Consider the following 27561-nt stretch of genomic DNA (forward strand, 5'->3'; position numbering starts at 1 on the left):
AGCTGCAATCTCCTGCTCTTTGCAAAGTTCCAGCTTTTGATGCCGTTTTGACCCATGGGTTGTCACACATTTAACGACGAGGTTATTTCTCAGACGTATTGCCAGTGGAAACTGTTATGCCATCTGACACGCAGCTTACATTTTGGCGACTGTTGCTTTACTGCTGCATTCGGTGACCGATAGACGACAGCCTGCCTGTTCCGTACAAATTTGGCTCACGTGGGAACGAAGCTCTTTCATAAACCGAGGACCCCCCGCCCCACCCCCTGTATACTAAACACGAGCCACCTTGTGATCCAAAACAATTGTTTTCAGTTACTTGGAACAGGACATTGGAAATAACCTTGGGGAAAGAGCTGCTGCTGGCCAGGAGTTTATCATCTGATCACAGGTAGCTCTCTGCCTGCTCTGGTAAATTTCCATTACAGTCTTGTATAATGGAAGTACGTGGAAACTCCGAGGCTGTAAAGTGAGAATAATGTTTCTCATGTCAGAGCTTTGAGGCGTGCAATTTATTTGTGCAATTTAGTCCCATTTATACTTGTCGCCGCCCTCAAGGTCTCAGTGGTATCGCCGCAAGGGTCCCGCAAGGGCTTCAACTTGAAGTATTCAGGGGTTGAAAGTTAACTGCGGAACGACTGTATACTGGTCACAAATGTCATCGCATGGTGCTCTTTTGAGGTTTGGGAATACGGAGGATAAAAAGAAAGGGTCAGATAAAAGATGTAAAGATAAGAGATGCTAGTGGGTGTAAAAAAAAAAAAAGAGTCTCATAATGTGCTGGTTTTCATGCTTTTGCATCAGGCTGAGAGGCCGTTAAGTGGGCAGAAAGCCGGCTTTGGGGATCTAATCCCAAATGGCCTGAAAGGTCAAGTTAGCTGTAAATGCATTGAAGAGGGGGCCGCTGGTGCGAGGTCGGCCAATTGCTTTCATTCATCGCTCGTTGGGACTCGTGAGGAAGGAGAACGTGCAGACAAAGGCCACTCGCGCTTGAGAAGTATCTGCCCCATTTGCACACTTGTCACTGTACCAGATTATCGCTCTATTCGTCATTTCAAACTGCTCTAATTTGCTAGAGCGCTCTGCATCATTTGCACAATTGTCAAAAACAACAACAGCAACAAAAAACGGCATTTCCGGTAACCTTTCATTGCTCGGTGACTTTGTCTTAAAAGTATTTTTTTGTCGTACTAGAGCGGCTCCAACTACCGGGGACAAATCCCTTGTGTGTGTTTTTTTTTTAGACATACTTGGCAAATAAAGATGCTTCTGATTCTGACGATTTGTAGGGCAAGTGACGCCGTTTGAAACGTCACGGTAATTTTGACGAACCCCTTGGAATTTTGCCACGTACGAACTCATTGGTGGATATTTGTCAAACTTGTGAGCCAATCGGACAAGGCATTCCCCGAGTAGCAGACGAAATGTTGAAGTTACACTGTTTTACTTTTCTATAGGCGATATCACACAAAAGCATTCGCCAAGAGACACAAATAAACACAATTCTCCGGAACCCATCATCCCATTTTGAAAATTCGCATTTTGTTTTAAATGTTTTAACTAAACAGCATTCTTCATAGATATCATTTCTAAGGATACTATTTATTTATTGTATGTTTGGGTTCACTTAGCAAACTGTATTTGGTGATGCGTTCTCGCTTAGAAAATCACGCACGCGCACACACACGTATTTCCTTCTTTATTCTGGTTCTTTGTGTTTATGTAAAAAGAAAAATATCCTCACCCCCTCATGATATATGTTTGGATTCGTGACAGGGGTCATGTCCCCCCCCCCCCAATCCACAATATATTTGGATGCACGTCAAAATGGAAAGGATATTTGATATCCGTTCATGTTTTTGTTGCTTTGAATGAAAAGGATATTTTGTTTGGAAAAATACAGTATTGCCTATCGCACGTCGCCCGTCCGACTTTGACAAATGGACCTTTGACGCGTTGAAAGTAGATGTCGAACTTGCCGTCGCGCCTATATTAGCGTGTCTGCGGGATGGCGCGCGGCAAGTGAAATGTGTTTGTGACAGCTGCTGCGTGCGACTGACATATGGAGCTGGCTGGCCGCCCGCCCCGTCGTTTTATATGCTGACAGTGACACCAATTGAGTGGCACTCCTCACTCGCACCTTCCTCCTGTGAACCCTGACCTCATTCTTGCTCCTCTCCCGCAAAAACATGCATGGAACATTTCATCATTGGGAAGTCAGAATGATATTCAGATTGGGCAGAAGCTAACTCAACATCAAACCGAGAGAACGACAAGTTGTGATTTAAAACAAGCAAACATCATTGCTGGAAGAAAATCTCCTCGCGAGCTTAATGCTATTGTTAACATATACATCATGGAAAATGCCATTGACATGATAGCGGTTAACAGTGGTACTAGTGGTTGTCAACCCTTTAAGCAACGGATATTTGAACACAAACAGTAGAACGACACGCGTAGACAGATAATGTAACAATATTCACAGGCATATATTCTTTATCCTTTAAGAAAAAGGAGTACTCATTTTTGTAGAATCGTTACTCGTATCTCAAGGCACCACTGTATAATGTGAAAACCTATAAATGAAGATCACGATATAGAGCACAGTAATAGCAAATTTTCGTCCTCGTCATGCAGATCAGCAATGTGATTCCCCCCCCCCCCCCCATTTTGCTGCAGTTTGAGATGTGCTGCGACTCCGCAGCTGCAAAGTCACGTTTCGGCAAAACTCATTGCTTTTCCCCGCCATCTCCTTTGCCCCGCTCGCTTTCCTTGATTTTCCGCTGTTTGTGTTCGTGCTCATTTTCTCCTCCTCTATCTTTTCACCACATCTTTGTCTCTGCACTAGCTCTTCTCTCTAATCTTCCTTTTTTTTTTTTTTTTTTTTTCCCAGCCTCCTGCTCGGCATCAACGTAAGCCCTGTTCCTCGACAGGCGCCAGCTCACACGACTTATATTCTTTGCCGTTACAACGTGGAAAGAAATACATTAAGAAATGTTGAGGGATTTTTATTGTCAGAGGAAAACCAATCAGTGACAGAGGGTACAACACCTCCAATCTATTTATTTGTATTGCATGATACACAAAACACCCCAAGGAATTTTTGTGGATGTGTATGTGGCTACCAGAAAGTTCAAAATATGTAATCAGGATTTACACTTTACATATTTGTGTCAAAGATGACAACAGTGCACGTATTTACTTAAATCTTTAATTATGAAACCGTATACAGTAATTGACCTTTATTACACAGTAATTAACATCCATCCACATTGCCTTCCGAGAGAGGCGAAGAGGCTTACGTCGGTGGCGGAGGAGAGGCTCTCAGCTTGACTCGGAGACTCTTCTGCTGGAGGCGCTGACGGTGTAGCTGGGGTTTTTATCTTGGAGAAAAACATGGAGTTTCACTTTTTCGCTGACGGTCATCATCTCCTTCTCCCTCTTGGGCGCCCCGGAGGAAGCTTTCGCAGGGGCGCGGCGCTTCGGCGGCATTGTAAGGGCTTGCTTAACTCATCCAAAAAAAGTCGTGCTCTCGTCGGTCGATGTCGCGCCGGGAACCAATCACGCGCCTTCTATGAGTGCCCGTACAGTACAGGTATGTACAAAGCCTCTGAGTCAACTCATCTCTTTGTTCGGCGTGCAGGGAAACCTTCTCTCGCGCGCATCAACATGAAACAACGCGTCTTTCCGCAACATGGCTGCCGATATGGCTGTATTTTCTTTTTATTTGTTTATTTTTCATGAATATTTTGGAAAAACCCGCGAAGCACTGAAGCCGCAAAACGTGGAGCGCGAAGTGGCCAGGGGACACCGTTTGTGGGTTGAAGCTACACAAGGTGTGGCTAGCGGCTCCCATGATGTTCAGGAATATTTCTTTCTTTCTGACGATGAATGGAAGTGAACTCTCTTGTGTCGTCATCACTCGTCCCCGATGAGCCGCCCCCGACCCCCCGGCCCCAATAAACACAGTCAGGACTTTACGTACGGCCCACTTCTGTCGGCCTGGCTTGGGTTGTGCCGGCCAATTTCAATAGCGCAAGAGTGCGCGTGTTGATGTCGGCTGGCAGGCTGAAGGATGTCGTCGTCGGTGAGCAAATGTGTGAAGAAATGAGCCCCTCCCCCGTCCCCGCAGCCAAATTCCATGAGCTCGTGTGATGAGCAGCACGCTTGTCACTTGTTTTCCCAAGAGAGAGCAACCTACAGTCCCAGTGAGCGAGCACGTAAGCAGCACGTAATTGACCTCTCCGAGTCGACCTCAGGTGTGTTCTCGACTGTAATTGTGCTCGCGTGTCAGCCCGCCAAAGTCTGCAAATGCCAACGCGGTCTTCCGGCGCAACTATATATCTGCACATATTCGGTACAACAGAGTGTAAGTATATATATATATATATTTTATTATTTTTTTTCCCTACACACTAATGGCGTCTTTAGCACGGCCGTTTCCATGGGAGCCGAGTTGCCACGGAAACACTGCACGTCTCTTTGAATTAGAAACGTCTCCTCCTATCTCCGCCTCACACCGTCCTATCTGTCCCTCCTTCGCTTTTCGCCATCTTGACTTCGCGCCTCTTTGACAGGCCGGCTGCTGTCAGTCACAACCACTTGAGGAAGATGTGCACCCCCCCAAAAAAAAAGTGTGGAAAAAGTGTGCGACTGGTGATGCATCTGTGCTTTCCATGAACATAAAAAATGTGGGGAGAGGTCCGGGGTGCTTTTTCCACAAAAGCAGTGTTGGTACTGGAAGGGGACGCCGAATGACACTCAAAAGATAAGGATGAAAAAAAAAAAAAAGGATCCTGCGGAGTGATGAGCGGGAAAATTGAAGACCGGATGGAGGGGTGAGGGTGCGACGCACGTGGCGAGGTGGGATCGAGACTGCAGATGAAAAGGATGATTGATTTTTGCGCTCCCGTATCAGTAACCGTGCTGCCACACTTATCCGGCCAATCTGATTGTATCCTTTTCATTTGTTTTTATGTCGCACGTGTGCAGCCCGGAGGAGATGAGAGTGTGAGGGAAAGGAGGGTAAAAAAAATAAAATAAAATAAAATGCTGGAGCTACCGGAGAATGGAGTTATTCAGGGTGAGCGAACAAATGAGAGCTGAGAGAAAGACATGTTCACCCCCCGGGTGGAGATGAATTCCTGGAAGCGCATGCGGGATGCGCCGCGAGGGAAGGGGAGGCGAAGAGAAGAGACGCGAGGAAAGGAAGCCCAGTCCAGACGTGTGCGAGGGAATAAAATGGCGTCAGGACAAGGGTTTGAACCCCGTGTCTCAAATTGCACGCTGCGCTTGACTTCAGCGTGCACCTCTCACCTCGCGTGTGCGTAGAGACGGATGACAGATGGCAGAGAGGACCAGAAGGGAGGGCGGACAAGTCCTTGCTTTCACTGCTAAAAAGTCCTGATTTTGCAAGCTTGATTGCGCCCACAAACTGAGGTGGAAGGTGTTTTACCAATTGGGCGCAACCCACATTGCGTCCACTAACTGCACGTAATTGACAGGCGTGTTGGAGGAGGAGTGTATGCAAATAGACGCATTTAGTACGCGCAATGTAAATGATCAAACCTGAGGCGAGTTGCGGTGGCCGATTTTGCGTCTTTAAAACAAGGCAGCTGCAAACCAGCACGAGTGTTGCGAAGGCGAAATGAAGCGAATGTTTCTGCTCATGTAAACAGTTTTTTTTTTTTAATGCCAAGAACAAAAAAAATGATCACAACATATCGTCTACTATGATCTTGGAGCAGTCACAAGAAGGAGTCATGTCATATCGCTGCATCGACTCTGCATTTCCTTCCATCTGGGTCATTATTAAAGGCAATATTACGCAGGATGCGCACATGCATCCAAATGCCAAGCACTCACGAAATACAACATGGCTTCCATGCGGTTGGTGGCTTCCCCAAAATTATCGCAGCAATCGATCTATTTTCTGTAACACGGCGATATGTTTGTTTGGCTTCCACTAACACTTCTAATTCCATCACTTTTATTTTTTTGTTTTCTCCCATGCTGAAAACTGTCAGAGCAACCTTAAGCGCAAAAAACCCCAAAACAAAACAAAAAGAAAAGTTTCTGTTTTCAAAACGACTCCCGTACTCGGGACAGTTTTGGGCTCTTTGACTTTAACTGTGACATTGTTAGGCTGCGACGAGACTGCAGCACACAGATGAGAGGCGTCATTTTTGCACAACTACTTTGTTTTGGCATATTTTTGTCGAATCAAAGTGCCTGAGGCATCAGTGTGAAACAGGCTTATTGGAGATCACACAATCCTCCTCATTTAAGCTGATTTCATGCTTTGGAAAGTACCATCTTTTTCATGTTAATGTTGATGCTTCGATGCAAAATATTAACAGCCTCAAATTTCCAACTGCCTTGAGGTACATTCACAAAGACTGAACCATTATTTATGGTTTAACTCTTTCATCAACTAATTATCACCACTTTGTAAATCACTGGCTGTCACATGACTGTACACAGCTCAGCGCTCTTAGCGGCTTTTTCTCTTTACACCTTTTTCAAAGCTGTCTTTCCAATGTGAGAATTGTTGATTGTACTGAAGCCCCCCCCCCCCCCCCCCCCAAAAAAAAGAAAAGACAAAACAGTGAGGGTCACACTCACAATTATATTATTTTGAATTTGAAAACGCAAGCTACCATATTTTGAATGATCAATCATTGATGATCTTGCTCATCCCTAAACATGACCCATATGTGATTAAAAAAGAAATGAAATCATAACTGAAATAATCAAAAACCGTGATGTAGATCCACAGAATTGTTACAATCATTTTTCCCTTATCGCCACAAATGATTGTCGCGAAACAAATTGCAAGCATAAAAATGATGGGCAATTACAAAAACATATTGTATGCGGTGGCGGGGCTCGGTGAAGTCAGCGTGTCGGCGTGTGAGTGTCGGACAATATTTTCGACGCATTTTATGCTTGCAATTAGGTTTTCTTTGTGTGTTGAAATACATTTAAAATGTGTGTTTTAATAAGGTTGAATGTGTTTAACTGGTGTGGGAGGGGTGCAACTATTTTTATATGGTCCAACTCTTGCCGTCAGTGCCAGATTTTGTTCAGGCGTCTGATTGGCTAACAGACCCACCCACTGATTTGGTATGTTTGAAAGCTTGCAAATACATTTTCATGTGAATTTGTTTTACTGTCATTATTTATTCATCAGTTTACATTTGTTTGGATGCTGAAGAGGGGGTAGCAAACATTTCAAAAAAGAAAAAAATATGATATGACACACTCAAATCAAATGCAGTTCCTCTATAGTGTGAGCGCTTTGGTTTTGATTTGTCTCATCCAAACTGTTGACGGGGTGATTTGGATGCGCTCGAATGGAAGCGATGCCAATCGTCGCTGAGTGTGCGACAAGCTCACCTCCGCTGCCGACGGCCGAGCGGAGAACGAGTTTCAGGTGGGAGATTCTCTCCTGCTTGCGCAAAAATATCCTTTCGACTCCTTTTCGACTTTCGACGCAAAAATATCCTTTCGATGACTCGTGTGCATCCGTTTAGAAAAGCATGGCGGCATTCTAGCAGCGGCCAGGCGCGTGCCGCTATCGTGTGCGCCGTCGTGATGTGATGAGTTAGAGAACCAAATGAAAGTGTTGAAAGTTCACTTGACTCCATTGTTAGCCCGCAGCAATTATTTCCGTTTCGAGACAAACGGAGGTAAGACGTCGACGTTCGCAAAGAAACGCCAATGTAATTATATATTTATCGAGGCTTCCGTCGATGTTTTTCTGAAGCGTACGCCGGTCGCTGACTTGGGTCGCACGGGTCAGAGCTAATTGGTTGTGCGGCTCGTTGTGATTGGCGCGCTCTTGCCCAGCTGTGTCAGTGATTAATTACCATCGCATTGCCGCCAGTGCAAACGAGCGTCATCAAATCCTCATGAAGGAGCTTTCCATTAACTGGCGGGGCCAAGGTTAACACCAAATTGACTCCTCCACTTGCCTTAGCGGGGACTCTTTGACTCTTTTTGAAGGTTTGTATTCCCATGAGGGAGGTGATTTTTATTGTATTTTTTTTTTTGGGAAGTTTGAAGACAGCAGAGGGAATATAGGACACGTCGTCGACCGTGTATACGTACAGTCGGGCGGTGAGTGTTCCGCAAACGTTCTATTAAATTCACAGCACACCGTGTCACAAAAATGTCTCAAAGCGTGGACAGTATACACAGAAACGATTCTGATCTCGTCTCAATTAACTTTGTGTGAACTATAATCAAAATGGTTTGGTGTGAATGGCAACGGGTTAATTGTACCGTCGGCCGTCTATTGGAAGACGGCGTACGGTGGATGAACAAAGATACATTTTCTTGTACGTGATACTGTTAGGAGGTTTTTTGCTGAGGTCTCGTGGCGTTGCACACAAGCGATACGAGCAATATTTGAACGGCTGAAGCTCATTGAACAAATGGTTAGCTGTAACGTATGTTTCTTTCAACTTGGGATCCATGGCCGTGTTTATTCCGCCCAGAGACATCATTTCTGGGGGAATTTTACCTTCTAGTTTAAAGGACGAGATTGTCACGACTGAAATGAGTTTTCTCCTGCCTGGTTCTTCGGACTGCTTCTCTTGCAGTAAGGAACGTGCTCCTTTTCTGTGTTCCAATTCCCCGAGGGACTCCGGAGAGGCGTTTAACTCCTCGAGCTACCTCCTTTGCAATCCTGTGTGGGAACATCGAGGAATTATGAGAAAAGATGGGTACAAAAAACTGATGCGGCCTCCTTGAAAATGATTGTGGATAAATTGGAAAATGTCTCACTCCAGGCCGCCTTGTTCCAGTCACGTTTTCCAGTGAGTTGAAACTGTTCCCGTTAACTCGGGTTTATTTCCCGGTGCAACATTTTGGGTTTTGAATGACGTGATGTCACCGGTAACCAGCGTAACAATGGCACTTAATTGCTTCTTTTCTTGTGGCGACAAGGAGAGGCGAGTGTTGACCGGGCGTTGCGTGTTTGTAAATGAGGCTGACACGGTTTCCAGACAAAAGAGATTCATTAGCGCTCATTAGACAGTCAGTTGACTGCAAGCCAGTAGCCGGTGGCGCACCGAAGACGTCGTCGCGCGGGAGGTCGATGGGAAGGCTCGGCCGCGGCTCGTGCTGGCGGAGGCGGCGGCGGCGGCGGTGGGATTGCACGACTGCAATCTGGATGGCCCGTGTCTTGGAAATTTGGGATTTGAGAGATATTGCTTTTCTCTGTGGACTCCTGTGCTTTTAAAAAGCGGTCAGAATTGCAAATCCCTCCATGTGCAGCACACGTAGCATTTTGATTGTGAATGATAATGAACAATTCCCAACTCGCGTATGTTTGAAAAAGACATTTGCTGATATTGATATTTGATTTTTGGAACACAACTGGGAAGTTTTATATCAATAACATTGCTGATCTGTGACCAAAGGGATAATTCATGAAATCACAGTTTTAATTTGGAATGGGAGAGTTACTACCTTTCCGTGATTGACTGCAGGGGAAATTAATGATCAATTTATTGTTATTTAAAAAAAAAAAAAAAAAAAAAGAAATAAAGAACGGATTTTAATGGGATGGGAGACTCTCTGAATGTTTTCCATGCCGATGCCCGGGCAGTTGCCCGAACATGGATGCCGTAGCTGATGTCCTGCCTCCTGTCATTCCAAAAACGACAACAAACAAGTCGCACTCCGCTTTGCCTCACCATCCACACATACGACCGAATTTCAGAGTCAACAGCGCCTCTGATTGGCCGGTTGCAGCCAATCAGTGCGCTGGATTTCGCTTCAGTTGTTTCGACCTGCGGTTATGCAACAATCACTTCCTCACAACTGACCAAATTCTTATCAATTAAGCCATTATAATGACCAGCTTTTGTTTCAATCCAATTTTCAACCTGATAGCTCAAATAAGAAGGTAGTCATTATTTCAAATGTTTCTTCTCCCTTTCTTGCCTCTAAATGCTAAAAGTTGCTCTTGTATATCAAGCATAAAGTGTCAGGATTATTCAGGCTTCACTAATGAACAGCCAAACAAAGAACCTCCACTCCAATTGAGCGCTGGAGCATGACATATCTTTACCTAAATTAAAATAATTCCGAAACACACACAAACAGGAAACAATTGCACACACCCTGTCCTAATTTTCAGACACACGCACGCTCACGAGAGACTGTGGGAGTGAATCATATTCCGCCGCTTCTCCAATCATTTCCTGGACAGAAATAGCAACGTGTCATTCGATCAGGACGTTATAGGAGCTTTGAAAAGGGGTGAATGAACACGAGAGTCTTTGGAAACAGAGTCATTGATAATTCAACAGCCGAATATGAGCTGAATGAACTGTGTGTAGGTGCGTGTTTGTGCGCGCGCGTGTGTTTGATTCGAAACATGGCGGCGGCTGCACGCCGGGGAAGATTGACAGCAGCGGCAGCGCGCTGACTGCGAGGAAGGGGGGGATAGAGGGAGGAAGATGAAAGGAGGCGAAAGACGAGTGCGATGAAGTGGAAGAGCTGATTGTTGCCGGGCGCGACACCCGCGCTGCCGTTTGGTGTGTCACAATGTGTGAGCGTGCGAGTTCTTAGCTTTTGCGACACTTCTGTGTGTCTCCCTCTCTCTCTCTCTCTCTCTCTCTCTCGGTCCAATCCTCTCCCACCAGAGCTTGTTGAGCGTGGGGCTGATGTGTTGCTCAAATCTAATTGGAGACGGGCTTTCATAGGCTTGACATGGAGATGACTTGCCAAATGCTTTCAGGCCCACGGCGCTGTACACGGACGCGGCAGGACCATCCTAGACACCCTTAACGGCTCTACGCTGCGTTCAAAGGAACCGGGAAGCAGGACTCGCAAAGTCCGACCCTAAAGTGTTCCGAGCGGATGGACGGCGACGTTAATAATGGTGGCGAATATTTATTCCAAAAACGCAGCCCCGACAATGGTTTTAAGGGAAGAATGTGTGGTGAGAAGACAAGTATACAGCAGACGTTTCAGACTAAAGCCAGCCATGTTTGAGCTATGCCCCAAAAAAATCAGCAATGCTGAAAACCAGTTTAGCGAGCTACGGCTACAGCTCCGCAATTGCGTACTACATCTTTCTCAGTCGGTGCACAATTTCAGCAAATATCTGCAAGCACGTATGCTGTTCTGTATTGAGAAACAAAATCTCCGCCTGCACTTTACAGGGTCTTTTACTATATTCATAGCTGGTAAACTATAACGAGTTTTGACTTTGAGCAGCTTTCAATTGAATGGAGGACTCAACGGTTCAACTTGCCAGTTTTCCAGAAGGCGGCACAACATAATGCATGTTTTATGTGCATATGACACATGAAGAGAAGTGTGAGTAAGAAGCAGGGCAACAGTCGGCCTGATGAAAGACACAACTTTTTTTTGTTTAAACAGACGGGTGTGTTTGTGTGAGCCTTCCTGGTTTCACTCGGACGGTGTCAACGTGTGTGTGGAAACCATGTGGCGGGGTGGTGAAGCACAAGAGGATTATGCCAACAGTGGCGTACCTCAGGGAGCAGTGATGAGACCCAGGGGTTTGGGTCACCGAGCTAATTGTGGTGAGTCGCACACAGCGCCTGCGCAAAGGTTGGATAATGCCTCCGAGAGAGATGATCGCTGTACGGCGCAACGCCAAGACTATTCTGAGCGCGCCGAAACTTGAAAGCCGCATTTGATGTCACTTGTTAAGACGTGAGAATGGAGTGGTGGCAAGCTGTAAGAGAATTTTTATCGGCAAGAACCACTGAAGTGACGGAACATTAATTGGTCACAACCCGCTGCACGGAAACGTAGAGCTGAAAGTACATCGATGGCACCGGCCTCCTTCTGACCTTTAACCGCTTTTTATTTCAATTGCGTCTTCAGTGAGACGACGTGCATTTTTTTTTTTCAAACGACACAAACATGCTTAACCACTCATAGGACACTCGTTGAAGTACTCCGAAATTCAATATTCCAACCCAGGCTATTTACCTCAGGACATGAGGGTTGTTTTTACGTGTGTACTGTTGTCGTTTAATTTTATGGTTACAACAGTATTGTATTGAGTGATATTTGTGTACAAAGTGAAATAGGTACAAATTCACCACGTGGAGGGGTTTTAGCAAACACAGACTACCTGTGTTAGCATTTAGCACATATAGGTGGACCATGGGAGTAAAAAATAAAAACAGAAGGAAATTTGGTGTGTTTGCACATGTCAAAGAGCTCTGAAAGGTGATTACATTGGCAGAGTAGTAATATGAAAATAATAAAGCAATTTCAATCAGGGCCTCACAAGCCCTAAATATGATTCAGATTATAAACAAAAGTATTACCAAAACAAAACAAAAAATAAACCTGCATTCAACTTACTCTCCATTTTATTTTTTTCTTTCTCAAAAAAAAAACATTTAAAAAAAATACAGTATATGTACTGTGGGCGGCACGGCGGACGACTGGCTAGCGCATCTGCCTCACAGTTTTGGGGACCGGGGTTCGAACCCCGGCCCCGCCCGTGTGGAGTTTGCATGTTCTCCCTCCGGGCACTCCGGTTTCCTCCCACAACGTGCACGGTAGGTTGGTTGAAGACTCTAAATTGCCCGTAGGTGTGAATGTGTGCGCAAATGGTTATTTGTTTCTATGTGCCCTGCGATTGGCTGGCGACCAGTTCCGGGTGTACCGCGCCTCTCGCCCGACGATAGTTGGGATGGGCTCCAGCATGCCCGTGCAATACATGGATATATGTATTGCCCAGTTTTGTTTTTGAACATGGGCGGAGTATTAAATTGATGATGGTCGTTGCGTAGTTCTCTGACTTGATCCCCATAAAGAGTATCAATACCCAAAGTGGTCCATTTATATTGAACAATAAAGAAATAATTCCTTCCAGTCACAGTTTTCACACCATAAAATTACTTTCAAGACAGAAGTAACTATTGGACTGCTTTGAAAGGCTGATTCATAGTGCTTTTGAATTTACATGTAGTGGAGGCAATTGAAGTAAAGCAGTCGTTTGGATCTTTTCACTTGTCCAGATAGATGCAGGCGGTATCAGAACATTTACCAACGTCGCCACCCCCCAAAAAAACTTTTCGGACAATAATCTGTCACACTGAGCCATCGGGAGACTTTAGCGCACGACAGGCACAAAACCACGACACCGCCATAATCCGGTCAGGATGAGGCGAAGGGGTTTTTCATTAAAAGGCGTGCACGGAACCGATCGCTATCACAGTCTCCGTCTTTGATGTGCTGATGAAAAGGACGTGCAGGATCAAGTGTGCTTGTGAGTCTGAGGCTAAGTAGCCGCACGCTGCGCCACCAGAACAATGGCGTCACTTTCTATCCACATTCCATTCATCCGCCACTTGCAACGCTGACTTTGTCTTTTAGCACAATGTCATAAAGCTTTTCATGCTGAACATAAAATATGGCCGTGACGATCCGGTATGTGTTCACTTTACGTTGGTGCTACACTGACTTGGAATAAAGAGAACGCCAGTTCTGTTATTACCAATGGTTATCCCAGATGGCCTAGCTCCCCGTTATTGGTGGAGCAGCCGGGACGCCTCTTACATTGAGCGCTCAGTGCTAACGTTAGCATTGAACGTTGTGCCAAGCTTGCGCAACGCTAAAACGATTTCAAGACATGGTTTCAAAATGATTTCAAGACACGATTTCAAGTTCTCCGCTCTGCTGAGTGCCATTCTAGTTGCATTACGTTGTTTCATTTAAAAAAAATTCTAAATGAATTGAATCCAGCCCATTCATTACAAGTTTGAGAAAAATGACGGAGCAGGAAAATGAAGTGACAAAGCACTTTGTTGGCCTCATAGTATAATTTCTTTGTATTTGCGTGGGAAGAGAGAGAGAGAGAGAGTAGATGGGCTCAACTGTGCCCTTCAAAGTTTCACACATCAGTGACATGAACTAATGAAGCCGCAGAACATGATGCAAAAATGGAGCATACAGAGGAAATGGATAATTGGGATAGAGAAAAGAAAGAATATGTCACTGACTGCCATTTGAGTCGTGTATAAAAATTAAACGGCAATAATGAGGGTCGAAAGGAGAAAGCAGAATACAATGATTAGTTGTAATCTGAGAAGGAGCCAACGAAGTAAGCGGTGCCCGTATGATCCCGCCGAATGGCAGGTTTTGCCCTCACGAGTTATTACGCCACTCGGCTCGCGTTTTAGACAATCGGGGGAGGAAAAGCCAGCGCAAGACAAAGTGAAGACTTCAGGGGCTGAGCTGGTAATGGATAGACAGCAAGTCAGTAGGTGAGAGGAAATAAAAAGGCAGCTGAGTAACAGAAGGAGGAGGAGGTGTGTGTGCGCGCGCGCGTGTGTGTGTGCGCAACATCACTCTGGCTCAACATGTCACCAAAATAATAAATACATAAAGGTCAGCTGTGACAAGACTATTGATCCCTTAGGACAATTCCAGTGGCTAAATCACAGTTAGAAAGTGCAGAAAGTGCCGCGGCGCACACCGGCGAGACGTGCAGTGACGAACGGACATCATGAAGTCGCAATCGTGCACCCGTACCCAAACTCATTTCATCCGCTTGTGCCTGCGAACTTGTCCTCTCACTTTCTACCCGGAGCTTCCGATCACAGGTGACGATGAGAACGTAATGGAGATTTGGATCAGCGCTGATCTGTCTTTCAATGTCTCAATCCAGACCAACATGCTTGATCTCCACCACCTTGTAGGAATGGAACTTCCCAAAAAGTTACCTTGTCGTGTGGGAGGAGCCGAGATTCTGACCCAGGATCCCTGAACTGTCAGGCAGGCGTGCTATCCACTAGTCTTCAATGCCACCTTTCTTAATTGTCTAAATGGAAATCATTTATTGGCACAGTCAAGGTGGGGAAGGACTCAAGTTTGATGGCGCGAGGATCTCCTATGGTTGCTACTATTTTGTAGATGATGTTGTCCTGATGGCGTCATGAAGCCGGGACCTTCAGCTGGAGCGGGTTGCCGCCCCGGAGGATGGAAGGATCTTGGAATGTTTTGGAAGAGTTGGGAAAAGCTGAGAGCAAGATTAACAGACAGATGATCTGGGTGGGTTAAGAATAGAGTCACCTAACCACGTTGTGAGGGTCCGCTGTGGGTCCACCTCCTTGGTGAGGTGTTTTGGACATGTACGACCAATAGGAGGCCTCGGTACAGATCCACAACGTGCTAGTGGGGCTTTGTCTCACAGACTTCCTGGGAAGCAATATAAAGTATCGGATAGTGTGGTAACACTGATCAAAAAGTGAATTGTGCAAATGATGTAGAGTGACAACGATGACTACAATAATAACGGCACTTCAAAGAAGTCCCAATGAAACGCAACTGGAGCAAGTTAATGGCGAGGGGAAAGAAGCGCTCGGAAGGTCTACTGGTTTTTGCGTGCGTTGCTCGATAGGGAAGGAGCTGGAAAAGCTGTAAGAATATTCGCTTACGTTAACAAATTTGCTTCTTGACCCGTGGCAATCTCCTCCGACCGAGCCTCACGGAAGTCTCCTCGATATCAGAGCTCGACAAAAGCCCCAATAACACAACTCTCCAACACCGATGGAGAAAAGTCATCTCACAGTAGATGCGACTCATGCATGAATTCTCCCTCAATCTGCTCAGTCAACCCCCACCACCTTTATTTCCACACTGCCAATCCTTTCACCCTCGCTTGACGTGCAGTGTTGGCGCCTCATTACTGTGAAAAGTAGCTCGCAGATCATTTTTGTCCCTGTGGCAGAGAAGGGGGGAAAAAAACCAGGAGAGGCGGTCGGGGGTGTCCGATGTGATGTATTGTGCCTGATGAGCACTCACTCTCCTGCACGATCGGCAAGTACGATCGACACGCACGCACATACGTCAACGTGATCGTTTGATTGCACGCGTATGAGGAGCGCAGCGGCGTACGTACGCCGAGGTCATCGTTCACCTTTGCAATTGCGTCCGTAAGGCGATGATGGTGATTAGGTGTGATCATCAACCATAGATGCCAATCTGTTGGCCTCGCTTGGCATGTACGGTAAATCGTTTCCCACCCTCGCGCCGAGGAAAAAAACAAGTGGCTATCCAGAAATCTTGTCAAAGCGACGTCATTAAGCTTCAGTGTCACCATGTTTCTCTTTGGCGACCTCATTGAGGCGGAAGCATTTTCCGCAATTATGACTAATCAGTCACGATATCGCGACAGGGTCGATTTGTAGATCAACTGATGTGTTTTAACCAGCTTTGACCCCATTTATTACACCCCTTCAAACACACATTTTTATCATTCTAAAGGTTTTGATCAGATCAAACAAATAGCTTTCTTTGTCCCTGTCGCTGTTCGTCTAATTCACCCGACCTTCACTGAGCCAAGGCACATATTTTACATTAGAAAAATCTATTTTTCTGTTGCGTCAATGGCAACAGGTGGATGCGCAGATGTATTGTGCCTTATGCTATCTAGTGGAAGAACATCTAATTGTTCTGCCTGTCACTATACATCACTGGCGTAGAGAGATGAAAAAAAGATGTATTAATTGCAGTGAATAAATAATGTCTGGGCCAATGACGTAGCCCTGATGATCTCCCTGATCACACTAATGTGCCACAGCACATTGGTTGAGAACTCCATCCATCCATCCATCCATCCATCCATCCATCCATCCACCCACCCACCCACCCATTTCCTTGAGCGATTGTCCTTATTAGAGTCACGGGTGAGCTAAAGAGCCAGGTTATGCCCTGGACCGATCGGAAGTCACAGACTCAAATATATAAACAATAAGATGCAATAAATTTCATATGAATTGTTAAAAATGTGTTTTGATTGGCACTTAAAAATGTCCTGATTTACGTCGTGAAGCGACCCGAGAAAGGATACTGGAAATATTGGATGACATTAGATGGTGCAGGTCTCCCTAATGAAGTGCGCAGTGAAGTGCGGCATATAAGCTTTGGGCAAATTAGCGTCGTGACTCTACTGATTTTCAATTTTCCAGGAAAGGCTGCAGTTGTTCAACTGAATCCCTTGGAACATCACATTCGTCTTAACAATTTGTTTGATTTGTATAGTGCTTCTCAAAGTCCTTCAAGATGCTTCATCTTCTGCTCCGTATAGCAGAGTACTTCTCCATGAGTCGCACACTCCACGAACTGGCAGTGTGCGACTGTGCGTCCTTGGTGCGCGGAACAGCAAAAACAGCAGTCGGTGTTGTCGCTGCAGTCGTCACCCTCTGTCACACAGAGGACCCCTGACACGATGCCGCTCTCCTTGCGGCCCCTCTGCCACGTGGCCTCCAGTCACTTACGTCTCATGAATAATCCATCTCGACTCCCGCGTCCCGATGAGGCGCTTTTGACCATGGACGGCTGATTCAGAGCACCAGACGGCGCTTCCTTCTTCTCGCACTCGCTCCTTGGAGAAATCCCTCATTGATGTAAAACTTCTAAAGCCTATGTTGACAACATGGAGTAATTTGACCCTGCAATAGCAGCGTTGGCCCTAAAATAGCAGTACACTCACGGCAAATATCGCCTCCGTCATTGCCTCAGTGATGGTGTACCGTGCAGATCTTTTTAATTTTGGTGGACCAACCAGGACACCTCATGTTGTGCTCGAGCATTTGTGCCTGTTTTGGTTCTGACCTTGTCTTTGTTGCACCTCACTTTTAAATACCTTAAGGCAGATGTACAAAGGGTCAGGAATCTTGTGAGTGAAGTGATATTGTGTAGAATGGCAAATGTAGTGCTCAGAACGAATCGTTAGGTTTCCCAGGAATGTCTTTCTAGCTACAGTATTACGGTTGTATGAAAGACAAGAGTTGCATACACAGGTTCATTGTACTTTTTTTTACTACATTTAGTGAAAGCGTGTTAAATTGTTCTTCCTGTCAGTGTACATTGATAGATGAACAAAGATGTACTATTTGCAGACAATAGATAACTGTGCTAAGAGACACAAAATACACGTAAATCGCTTGTGTTGTTTAATTGCTGCTCATGCGACGCCGGCCAAAGCGTCACTATTTGTCCACAGATTTTTGCACTTATCAGGTCAAAAATCAATCCCAGTTTTGAAAAATAAACCAATCACTTCTAGGGGTGGACATGATAATCAATTAATTGATCCATCAGAATACTTGCGACTGAGTGAGAGAAATAAATAAATAATTCCCAATGTGTTGAGACAGTGATTCCCAACCATGTGTCTCGACACTGGTAATTAAGGCTGTTTTTCTTCAAGAGTACATCAGCTTTGTGTTCAACTAACCAGGCCCATATTTCACGCCGCACCCCAAAAAAAAGCCCACGTTTTTTATTGTATTTATTTATTTTTATTTTTTACGACTAACATGCACTTTATACTCATCTATGAGGGTTAGACTTCTATCCTTAAACGGAATATGTTGGTACTGAGTCAGGTATAAACTGTACAAAATAACAGAAAAACAACAATAGCGGCCTGTGCTAAATGGTTAGCATTTACGATTAGCATTAGTGCGCTAGCGATACAATTTTAGGTTACAAATAAATGCCATTCAGCTCACTCCTACGTCATGTTAGATGTACATTACACAACTAATAGTGTCTGAAAAATCCCTTACAGACACTCCTTTGTCATTTTTTCCAATGTTTTTGACTGGCCCAACATTGCGTCCGTCTGCAACAAATGGCTGAAACATGGATAGTGGCCAAATGGTTCCAGGCGGCGCACACTGGTTTAAGGTGGCCAATTTTCGTGGTCGACTTAGCTGAGTTAGCCGATTTCTTTTTTTCACCGTCGTACATTTTTCTCCTGTCAAATATGTGCCTTGGCTCAGCCAAAGTTTGCAAAAGGCTGAATGATAGCATCAGTTTTGATATGAATACCGAAAAAATAATTTGATATCCTCACTAGAAATTGGAACTACATGTGTTCTAGAGTCACTGTGCATGTGCCATAATTATCTGTCTTCTACTTGCCCGCTCACGCTGTTTGACCTTGTTGGCTAATTGGCTCTCTGTCTCCTGTTTCCAGGACGACAACTCCATGTTTTTCCAGTTCGGGCCATCGATCGAGCAGCAGGCCTCGGTCATGTTGAATATCATGGAGGAGTATGACTGGTACATCTTCTCCATCGTCACCACATACTACCCGGGCTACCAGGACTTTGTCAATAAGGTGACTAAACATGCTGGTGCACGTGTCACGTATGCGCTGATGTTATTCTAAGCATGAGGCACAAATGCAGTAGGTGGATATGCCACCTGTCGCCTTTATTATCATCATCACAGTGAATACGCTGCCTTTGGAAATGAACGTCAGTTCAGGACAAGTTGAGGTCAGCGAGGAAAATGAATTCATCGTAACAACATTTACTTTTTGAAGAAAGAGATTCACTTAGCTGTTATTATCTGTCGCTTTGAGCACATTACAGGAGTGCTTTCACATAATGTGTTTCCCCTCAGTTGTACAATCTTCTGATGTGTGTGTGTGTGTGTGTGTGTGTGTGTGTGTCATTTTTCACATTTTGTTTTCCCATTTTGTAATATTTCTCAGCTGATACATAAATGATGAAGCGGTTCCCTACAAAGGCAGCCAAAGCGGAGGACCTTCTCGTCTGGGTTCAAACCATAATTTCAAGCTTTTAAAAAAGATAAGGTTGGCAGACTCTGATGTACAGTAAATGGGCCGCGTGTTTCATTTTCTGATTGCTTTAATGGAAGAAGCAGACTGGCTGAACATTTCTAACTGCAGCTGCTCACTGAGGCTGCAGGCTCCTTATCTCCCGGGCCGAGCAAAAACTCTTAAAAGGAGATGACACCCCGAGTAATGCGGAACACCAGCCATACGCTCGATACTTCGAGAACAGACAAAGTTAGACTTACTGTTGGGTTCAAAAGAAAAATATGTATCATACATACATCTTCCGCTGATGAGCATTTCAATGAAGTCAGCAACTCGAAACCTTTTCTGTCCAACTGATTTTTCTGCAAAACCTTCAGTGTGAAAGAAAACAGACTGCTGCTACTCGGTGACCGAAAAACATAAGCTACTAACTGATCAAGAGAAAATAATTCTATTTATTTCCACCAGCAATAGTAATTTAGAACCACAGCAAACAGATTTGAATGGGGAAAAAAAAGAAGCCATTTTGTGTTTGGTCTTTCCAAGACAAGACTTGAGGACATTCGAATTGACCATCTGCCATGTTTTATGTTGAAAATGGTGGCCAATTTAATCCACCACACCACCATGTCATCAGACACACTGTCGGACGTTTTGCTGTGGTCTCCAATGACATTAACAAATTCGAGCGGTTTGGATTTCCCCCTGGCTTGTAGCTGGATCCATCAGAATGCGTGAACAGTACGTCATCTTGATCAAATCCATCATTGCATTTTTCAAATTGATATTTTATGGATGCTAGGCCGATAAACATCCATTGAGGATAAGGTAGAAGCTCCTTTCGCTGTTGAGATGTGGTGACAGTGACAATCAACGACGTGCTTCTAAAACAGTGGCCGCCTCGTAAGTGACGTGCTGTTGCCACAGCAGCAATTTTATCAGAACTGGAAAAACGTTCTGCATAAAAAGAAGCAGGAAAAAAAGATGAAAAGGACGTTTTCACTCTCGTCACTAATTTCATCAGGAGACACTGACAGTTTGCAAAATTCAACACGTGTAGTCGTTAATTTGTTGATCTGATTGGCCCCTAAAGAACTGCAACAGTGTGCTTACCAAACACGAACTGTTGCAAGAAAATGAATCGGAACCCTATGGAATTATGTGGATTCTTGCATAAATAGGACATGAATGTGATCTGGGCACAAACAGGTTTTTATTGAACCCATGTGAACATAAATGCAGGGTGAAAAAGGTCGTCAACCTTTGAATTTAATCATTGGTTGACCTCCCTTTGGTGTCAGTAACCTCAACTAAAGGTTTCCCGTAGTTGCATATCAGACCTGTAATGTCGTCCCATTCTGGGATTCTTTTCAGATCGGATTGGATTTTATGATCAAGTTCTGCAGGTGAAGAAAATACTTTTTCTTGCAACTGTAGATAACCGAGTTTCCGTTCCGCCCGGCTCAGGTGGGCAACGACTTGGGTTCAGTTCAAGTCTGTCGCATCAGCAGTTTTAAGACATTTCAGTAATGAAATCCGAAGCGAACTTTTTAGCAGAGACCAAACCCAAATGAAGTCTGTCAAATCTCTCTTATCCGTCAAGGTCCGCAGCACCATCGACAATAGCTTTGTGGGCTGGGAGCTGGAGGAAGTCCTACTGCTGGACATGTCAGTGGACGACGGCGACTCCAAAATCCAGAACCAGCTGAAGAAACTGCAGAGTCCGGTCATCCTGCTCTACTGCACCAAGGAGGAGGCCAGCACCATCTTCGAGGTGGCTCATTCTGTGGGGCTCACCGGTTACGGCTTCACGTGGATCGTTCCCTCGTTGGTGGCCGGAGACGCGGACCACGTGCCCGCTGTTTTCCCGACGGGTACGCGCACGCGACCGATCGCATCCCTTCAATTGTCATCTTTATTGATGGATGGCTTGCCTTCCATTTTCTAACGCCTATAGGGCCGCAAATTAAAACCGAGATCCCACTACCGTTACATTTTACGATGACACTCATAAAACCATCTCCAAGAATGGTGAATACTATAAACGTAATAAAGGCAATAAAGTCTCAATTGAAGTCAGCTGTGACTTTACAATAATGTTATGTTTAGAAAAGGGACAATGTGTCAGCACACTAAAAGGCAACACAAACGCTGGAAAAGGAATCAAAGAGGCAGAAAAAGTTCACCGACGTTTTCACAAACGTCAACGCTCCATTAATTTGTTGTCTTTGTTGGCGCTTTCAACTCCGTCGCAGTCCACATTTACGGGCCTTATCGACTCATAGCGCAGTCCCGGCATGCCTCAGCACATCTTCACTCGCTATTGAAGCTTTTCCACGGGCAGTACCGGGGAGGTCAGCCCGGATTCCGAACCGGCGACAGATGCCACCGCTGGTCACGCGTTGGTCAATCAGATTCATCGTCGTCGATGTAACATTCGATGTTACAATTCAAATGAGATAGCTGAGATAGCATTGGTGTGACTGCGATGTGGATGCCGCAGTGTTATAGTCCACAGTGCTCCGTTTCCTCGGAGCCCTCAGTCTCCTCTCGAATACAAAATGCGCTTTTTTTACTGCAACCAACAGAGGTTTCTGCAATGTTGTTGTTTGTCTGCGAGTCTCCTTCCGACTGATGTGTTCAATGCGGCGTGTTTTTTTTGTAGTTTCCTGCAGTACCATTTTGAAGTGGAAAGCTGGCCCAAACTGAGCTGAATCTGAGTAGAATAAGAATAATAATAACCAAGAAAATAATAGGCTGGTTCGCTGGGCTTTGTTTTGCATAGACACCACCTTTGATCGTATTTATTTCGGGGGAGCTTTGGGGGGGTGGGTGGCGGCACGTGAGAAATACACACCGAGACATTTCTTATAATTTGATAAATAACCAAAACATTGACTGACAAGCGGCCGTAGACGGCTGCGAACGTCTGACCCGACACCAACGTGGGCTCTGAACTCATCTGTTTCCGCTAAATTTGAAATGCGCAAATAAAATGCAAACCAGCCCAGGACCATAACCCCCCCCCCCCCCCCCCCCAAAAAAAAATTTCTGCTTTATGGCTGAGAGCAATGCATGCAGACCTCAGCGCTTCCTCTTGCTTGGATAGCCAAGCATAACTAAATGAGCTGAGGGCTCGACCACAGTCGCCACCAAGACTCATCTTCTACAATGTTTTTCCTTCATGTGCTCTATGCGTGTACATACATATTTGCATAGTAATACATATTAACGTGTGAACGTTTTGGTTCAATTGAGTGCGTGACACGTATTTTCATTATCATTACACCTCTTCCCAGGCCGGCATGAAGATGGCCAGGGACCCCTGCTTCATTGTCTGTGGGTTCCTCCTCAAATCAACTTGCTGCATCTGTTTTTTCATTTAACGAGCTCTTTTTGCGACATTGGGATGTATTCTTTTCAGCCAATGGAAACGCAAATTGCAGCTAACCCTGGGAAGTAGTCATCGGAGTCAAGTATGGTGAATGGATACTTCTCGACTCTTATAAGGTCCTTGTATGTTGCGGCGGAGATAAGTTTAGCCTGGGTTGTTAATGGAGGTTACGGAGAGTCTTGGAGTCTTAGTCTCTTCTTTTTGCTCCGCTGAGTGGCTATTAAAAAGCTCCCAGCTAACTAATGCCAACGCTGTTTTGGGATCATAGTTTGTGGTATATAACAGTGAATAAACATACGATAGTACTGATAAAAAAATTGTTATTTTTAGGGGCGTGTCAATTATTATCATTATGCACGAACCCTTCCTCTTACATGATGTCATTTCCCCACGCAGGGCTGATCTCGGTGTCGTACGACGAGTGGGATTACAACATTGAGGCCAGGGTGCGTGACGCAGTCGCCGTCATTGCCACGGCGACCTCCACCATGATCCTGGATCGGGGGCCTCACACCCTGATGAAATCCAGCTGCTTCGGAACACCTGACAAGAAGAACACCAACACTGGCCACTCCAAGGAAATACTCAGGTGGGCAAGGATTTGCCTCAATTGCATAACTTATGCACTACTCAAAAAGGTTCGGTGAAAATTGCAGGTGAAATTTCACGATGAACCTAATATGCACTGTGACCTTGGTTATTGCTGTGTCCAACTGTTCAATGTTTCATGACTTTTTCGCACTACTTGCTGTTCTCAAACTAAGAGAGGAACGGCAAAATTCACAGCAGGAGTTTGATCCACGAATGAAACAAACCATTTCCAAGGACGGTCCACCTCTGTGCATTTCCGTGACTGTCGTTTTGGTCTCGTGATGTCAAAATATGTTAGTTTTTCCCAAACTAGAACGAATATATGCCCGTGAGTATTGTTACCTGTCTGTATGTGTTACTACAGCGTTTGTGTGTGAATATTCGTTATTTGAAGGTAAATCCTTCCCGTGACCAAATGCTAATACTAGCTACCCCGTCAATAGGATTTTCCATTGACTTAATGCATAAGCATTCATCTGGCGAGTTCTAAAACGATGTGTGTTTTGTATTTGAATGAGTTATTTGTCACAGTAAGTGTGTGACAGGATGTGTACGTGATAAAGGAATTTCAGATCAACGCTGAAAATGCAGTTCTGGGCCTTTTTCGGCAGGTGATTTAGAAATGTGTACTTGCCCGAGTGAGCCAGTGTCAGTGCGTACTTGGTGGCCCGACACAGCGGCGCAGCGGCCCTCGGGCCACAGTTATTGTCGGACCCCGAATACGTCAGAAATTGACAATCGAATCATTTGTGGGATATTTCATCTTGAGGAAGGATCAGACCTTTTGTGAACTGTCGTCTTAGTCATCACGTCAATGCCTGCAGCGAGAATGTGAGCTCAGCTGATCAATAACAGACGAAACGTTAAGGGATGGACCCGAAGTGCCGGAGAACTAAATCATACTCCAACTTTTCATTGCCTGAAGCAGAGTTAACAGTCGATACAGTGCGGCAACGCACGTGGACTTCACCAAGATCTTTAGTACGCACACGCAAACGCGTGCACACTGCGCCCGAGAAGTGTGTGTTAAACAGGACAGGACAAACTTTTGAACAGTAGATAGAGGAACACGAACTGGATACAAAAAGCATTCTTTCTTGTCTTCCTGGGAACATCCTTGTTTTGCCTTTTGGCACATTACAGAAAAGCAGGAGCGCCGTTGTTCAATAATTCATCCCGGTTTTGAATTCCTTACGCTTCACGTTGAGCACACGTTCCACCTTCCAACTGCAGGAATGGCGCATTGGTTGAAACATTTTTTTAAATAATTGTTTATTTATTGATTTCATCCAAACACATTTGAAGAATGGTTTTAGCTTGGCCTTGAGACAAGACCGTTTTATTTTTTTGGTTTGCCTTTCAAAAGATGACTGCTGCCTTTCACCCCACATTCCTCAGCGGATGAAGTGCGCTTAGAAATTCTGTCCATAAAGGTTATGAACATAATTGGTGACGAAGGGCAGCCTTGGCGGAGTCCAACCCTCACCGGGAACGAGTCCGACTTACTGCCGAAATATGCGGACCAAACTCTGACTTCGGTCGTACAGGGACCGAACAGCCCGTATCAGGGGGTTCGGTACCCCATACTCCCGAACCACGTATTCTCCTCACCGACTCACAACGTCCCAAGTCCCCCATCCCCACAATACACAGTGTTGATGGTGCACTGCTTTCCTCTCCTGAGACGCCGGATGGTGGACCAGAATTTCCTCAAAGCCGTCCGGAAGTCTTTCTCCATGGCCTCACTGGACTCCTCCCGTACCCGGGTTTTTGCTTCAGCGACCACCAAAGCCGCATTCCGCTTGGCCAGCCGGTACCCGTCAGCTGCCTCAGGAGTCCCACAGGCCAAAAAGCCCCGATAGGATTCCTTCTTCAGTTTGACGTCATCCCGTTTGGGGATTGCCCCCACGACAGCCACTGACCAACTTACGGACAGAGCCCTGGTCGGCCGCCTCAGCAATGGAGGCGCAGAACATGGTCTACGCGGATGTCCCCCGCCCCCCCGCCCCCCCCCGGAACGGGAGCAAAGTTCTGTCGGAGGTGGGAGTTGAAACTCCTCCTGACAGGGGATTCCGCCAGACGTTCCCAGCAGACCCTCACAATAGGTTTGGGCCCGCCACGTCGGACCGGCATCTTCCCCCACCATCGGAGCCCACTCACCGCCAGGTGGTGATCAGTTGACAGCTCCGCCCCTCTCTTCACCCGAGTGTCCGAGACATGCGATCACAAGTCCGATGACACGACCACAAAGTCGATCATCGAACTGCGACCTCGGGTGTCCTGGTGCCAAGTGAACGTGTGGAACCCCTTATGCTTGAACATGGTGTTCAATCCGTGATGAGCACAGAAGTCCAACAACAGAACACCGCTCGTATTCTGATCGGGGGGACCGTTCCTCCCAATCACGCCCTTCCGTGTCTCACTGTCATTGGCCACGTGAGCATTGAAGTCCCCCAACAAAACGATGGAATCTCCAGTGGGAGCGCTCTCCAGCACCCCCTCCAAGGACTCCAAAAAGGGCGGGTACTCTGAACTGCTGTTTGGCGCATAGGCACAAACAAGAGTCCTGTTTGCCATGGGTGTAGCCCCAGGCAACTTAGCTCCTAGGATCATTGGGACACACAAACCCCTCCACCACGATAAGGTGACGGCTTCCAGGAGGGGAGCAACCATTCCATTCAATTTTTCACCATTCAATTGAGTGAAGATATCGAATTTTGATTTCGGTGTTGACCCCAGGGGGAAATGCTGTCAGTTAGACACACACACACACACACACACACGCTTGCACAATCTCACGGGGTCGAAGGAGCTCATCCTAGCATTTTCTCATGTGTCATGTGTACCCGCCAAAATGTACACGCAATAGAAGTGTTATTTCAACGGTTGTAGCGCACGGAACGCTCACCCTGAAAGACAGAAGCAATAACAAGGCCATATGTCTGTGCACGGTGCAGGAGGATCGCTACAGACCACAGTGGGCTGCATGCGTAGCGTATTAACACGCCATCCTGTCAGCAGTGATGGACGGAGATGGGAGGCCCCTGTGACTCATGCTTTCAAATGAGTTTAGGGCTGCTTGACCTTATGGGGCACACATCACATTTTCACACAAACACACATGCATTAAATACACACGAACGAGCCAGCCACGCTAGAACATAATGCATACTCGAAACAGATACTGTAATAATAATGTAATAACAGAGACATCTGCGGAGACTACTCGATGACTCGGGTCCCACAGAGAGAATGATGAAATGAGAAAATGTGCTCCAAATGGTTTTGGAGGAGGCGCTCAGGGTTCTCTTTGTGAGGAAAGTTCAGGGAAATTATTATTATTATTATTATTATTATTATTATTATTATTCGGATTTGTTGATGCTGTGTGTGCAAATGTGAATGTGACTGCTGCCGCACAAAACACGCAGATTTCTTTCAACGTGGTTACGTTCAAGATATCGTGTGTCCAACAAACATACGGGACATCATCGACTTGGCGCAAAAGATCACTCATGCCGTAGCCGCTATTAATAATTTCCGCAGATTTGTCTATTCATCGTCTCTGCTAATAAATGTGTTGACTTGGTGAGGGACTTCATGACTTCACCGTGCATCTTGAGAGAAGTGCACGGCTGCAGCGTGGCGGCGTTATTGCATTCCTCAACGGCCACAACGAAAGTGGCTGTCTGATAAATCCCGCATCTGTTTATAAGTTTAGCCGGCAAGCGAGTGTGTCGTGCGTTTGGGCTTTTCTTCCGTGGAAGTAGGTCAAAGTGTCAATTTGATCATCGGCGACTCGCTGTCAATCTGACCTATAGACAGCAGCAACATGGAGGAACGTGAACCAGGGAGCATTTACGAAGAGGGCAACAGATTGTGAGAAGGAAGATATTGCCCGTCCGTGGCCCGATTTAAGAGAATTGTTTGATGAAGAATGATTCATGGCATATACGTTGTCTCGTTCCAGCCTAAAAAAAATAAAAAACAC

At 45.6% G+C, this 27561-nt stretch overlaps 1 protein-coding gene across 1 annotated transcript in view; it reads left to right on the forward strand.

Annotated features, from left to right (window-relative positions):
• The window catches only part of grin2bb (glutamate receptor, ionotropic, N-methyl D-aspartate 2B, genome duplicate b), a 73120-nt gene that overhangs the window by 22350 nt on the left and 23209 nt on the right, over positions 1-27561 (forward strand). Inside the window, exons 3-5 of the mRNA XM_061680357.1 lie at positions 18995-19138; positions 21189-21459; positions 23376-23568. Of these exons, the coding sequence (XP_061536341.1) occupies positions 18995-19138; positions 21189-21459; positions 23376-23568 (608 nt within the window). The remainder of the gene's footprint in view (positions 1-18994; positions 19139-21188; positions 21460-23375; positions 23569-27561) is intronic.

This window comes from Phycodurus eques, chromosome 6, assembly GCF_024500275.1.
Source record: "Phycodurus eques isolate BA_2022a chromosome 6, UOR_Pequ_1.1, whole genome shotgun sequence".
NCBI lineage: Eukaryota > Metazoa > Chordata > Actinopteri > Syngnathiformes > Syngnathidae > Phycodurus > Phycodurus eques.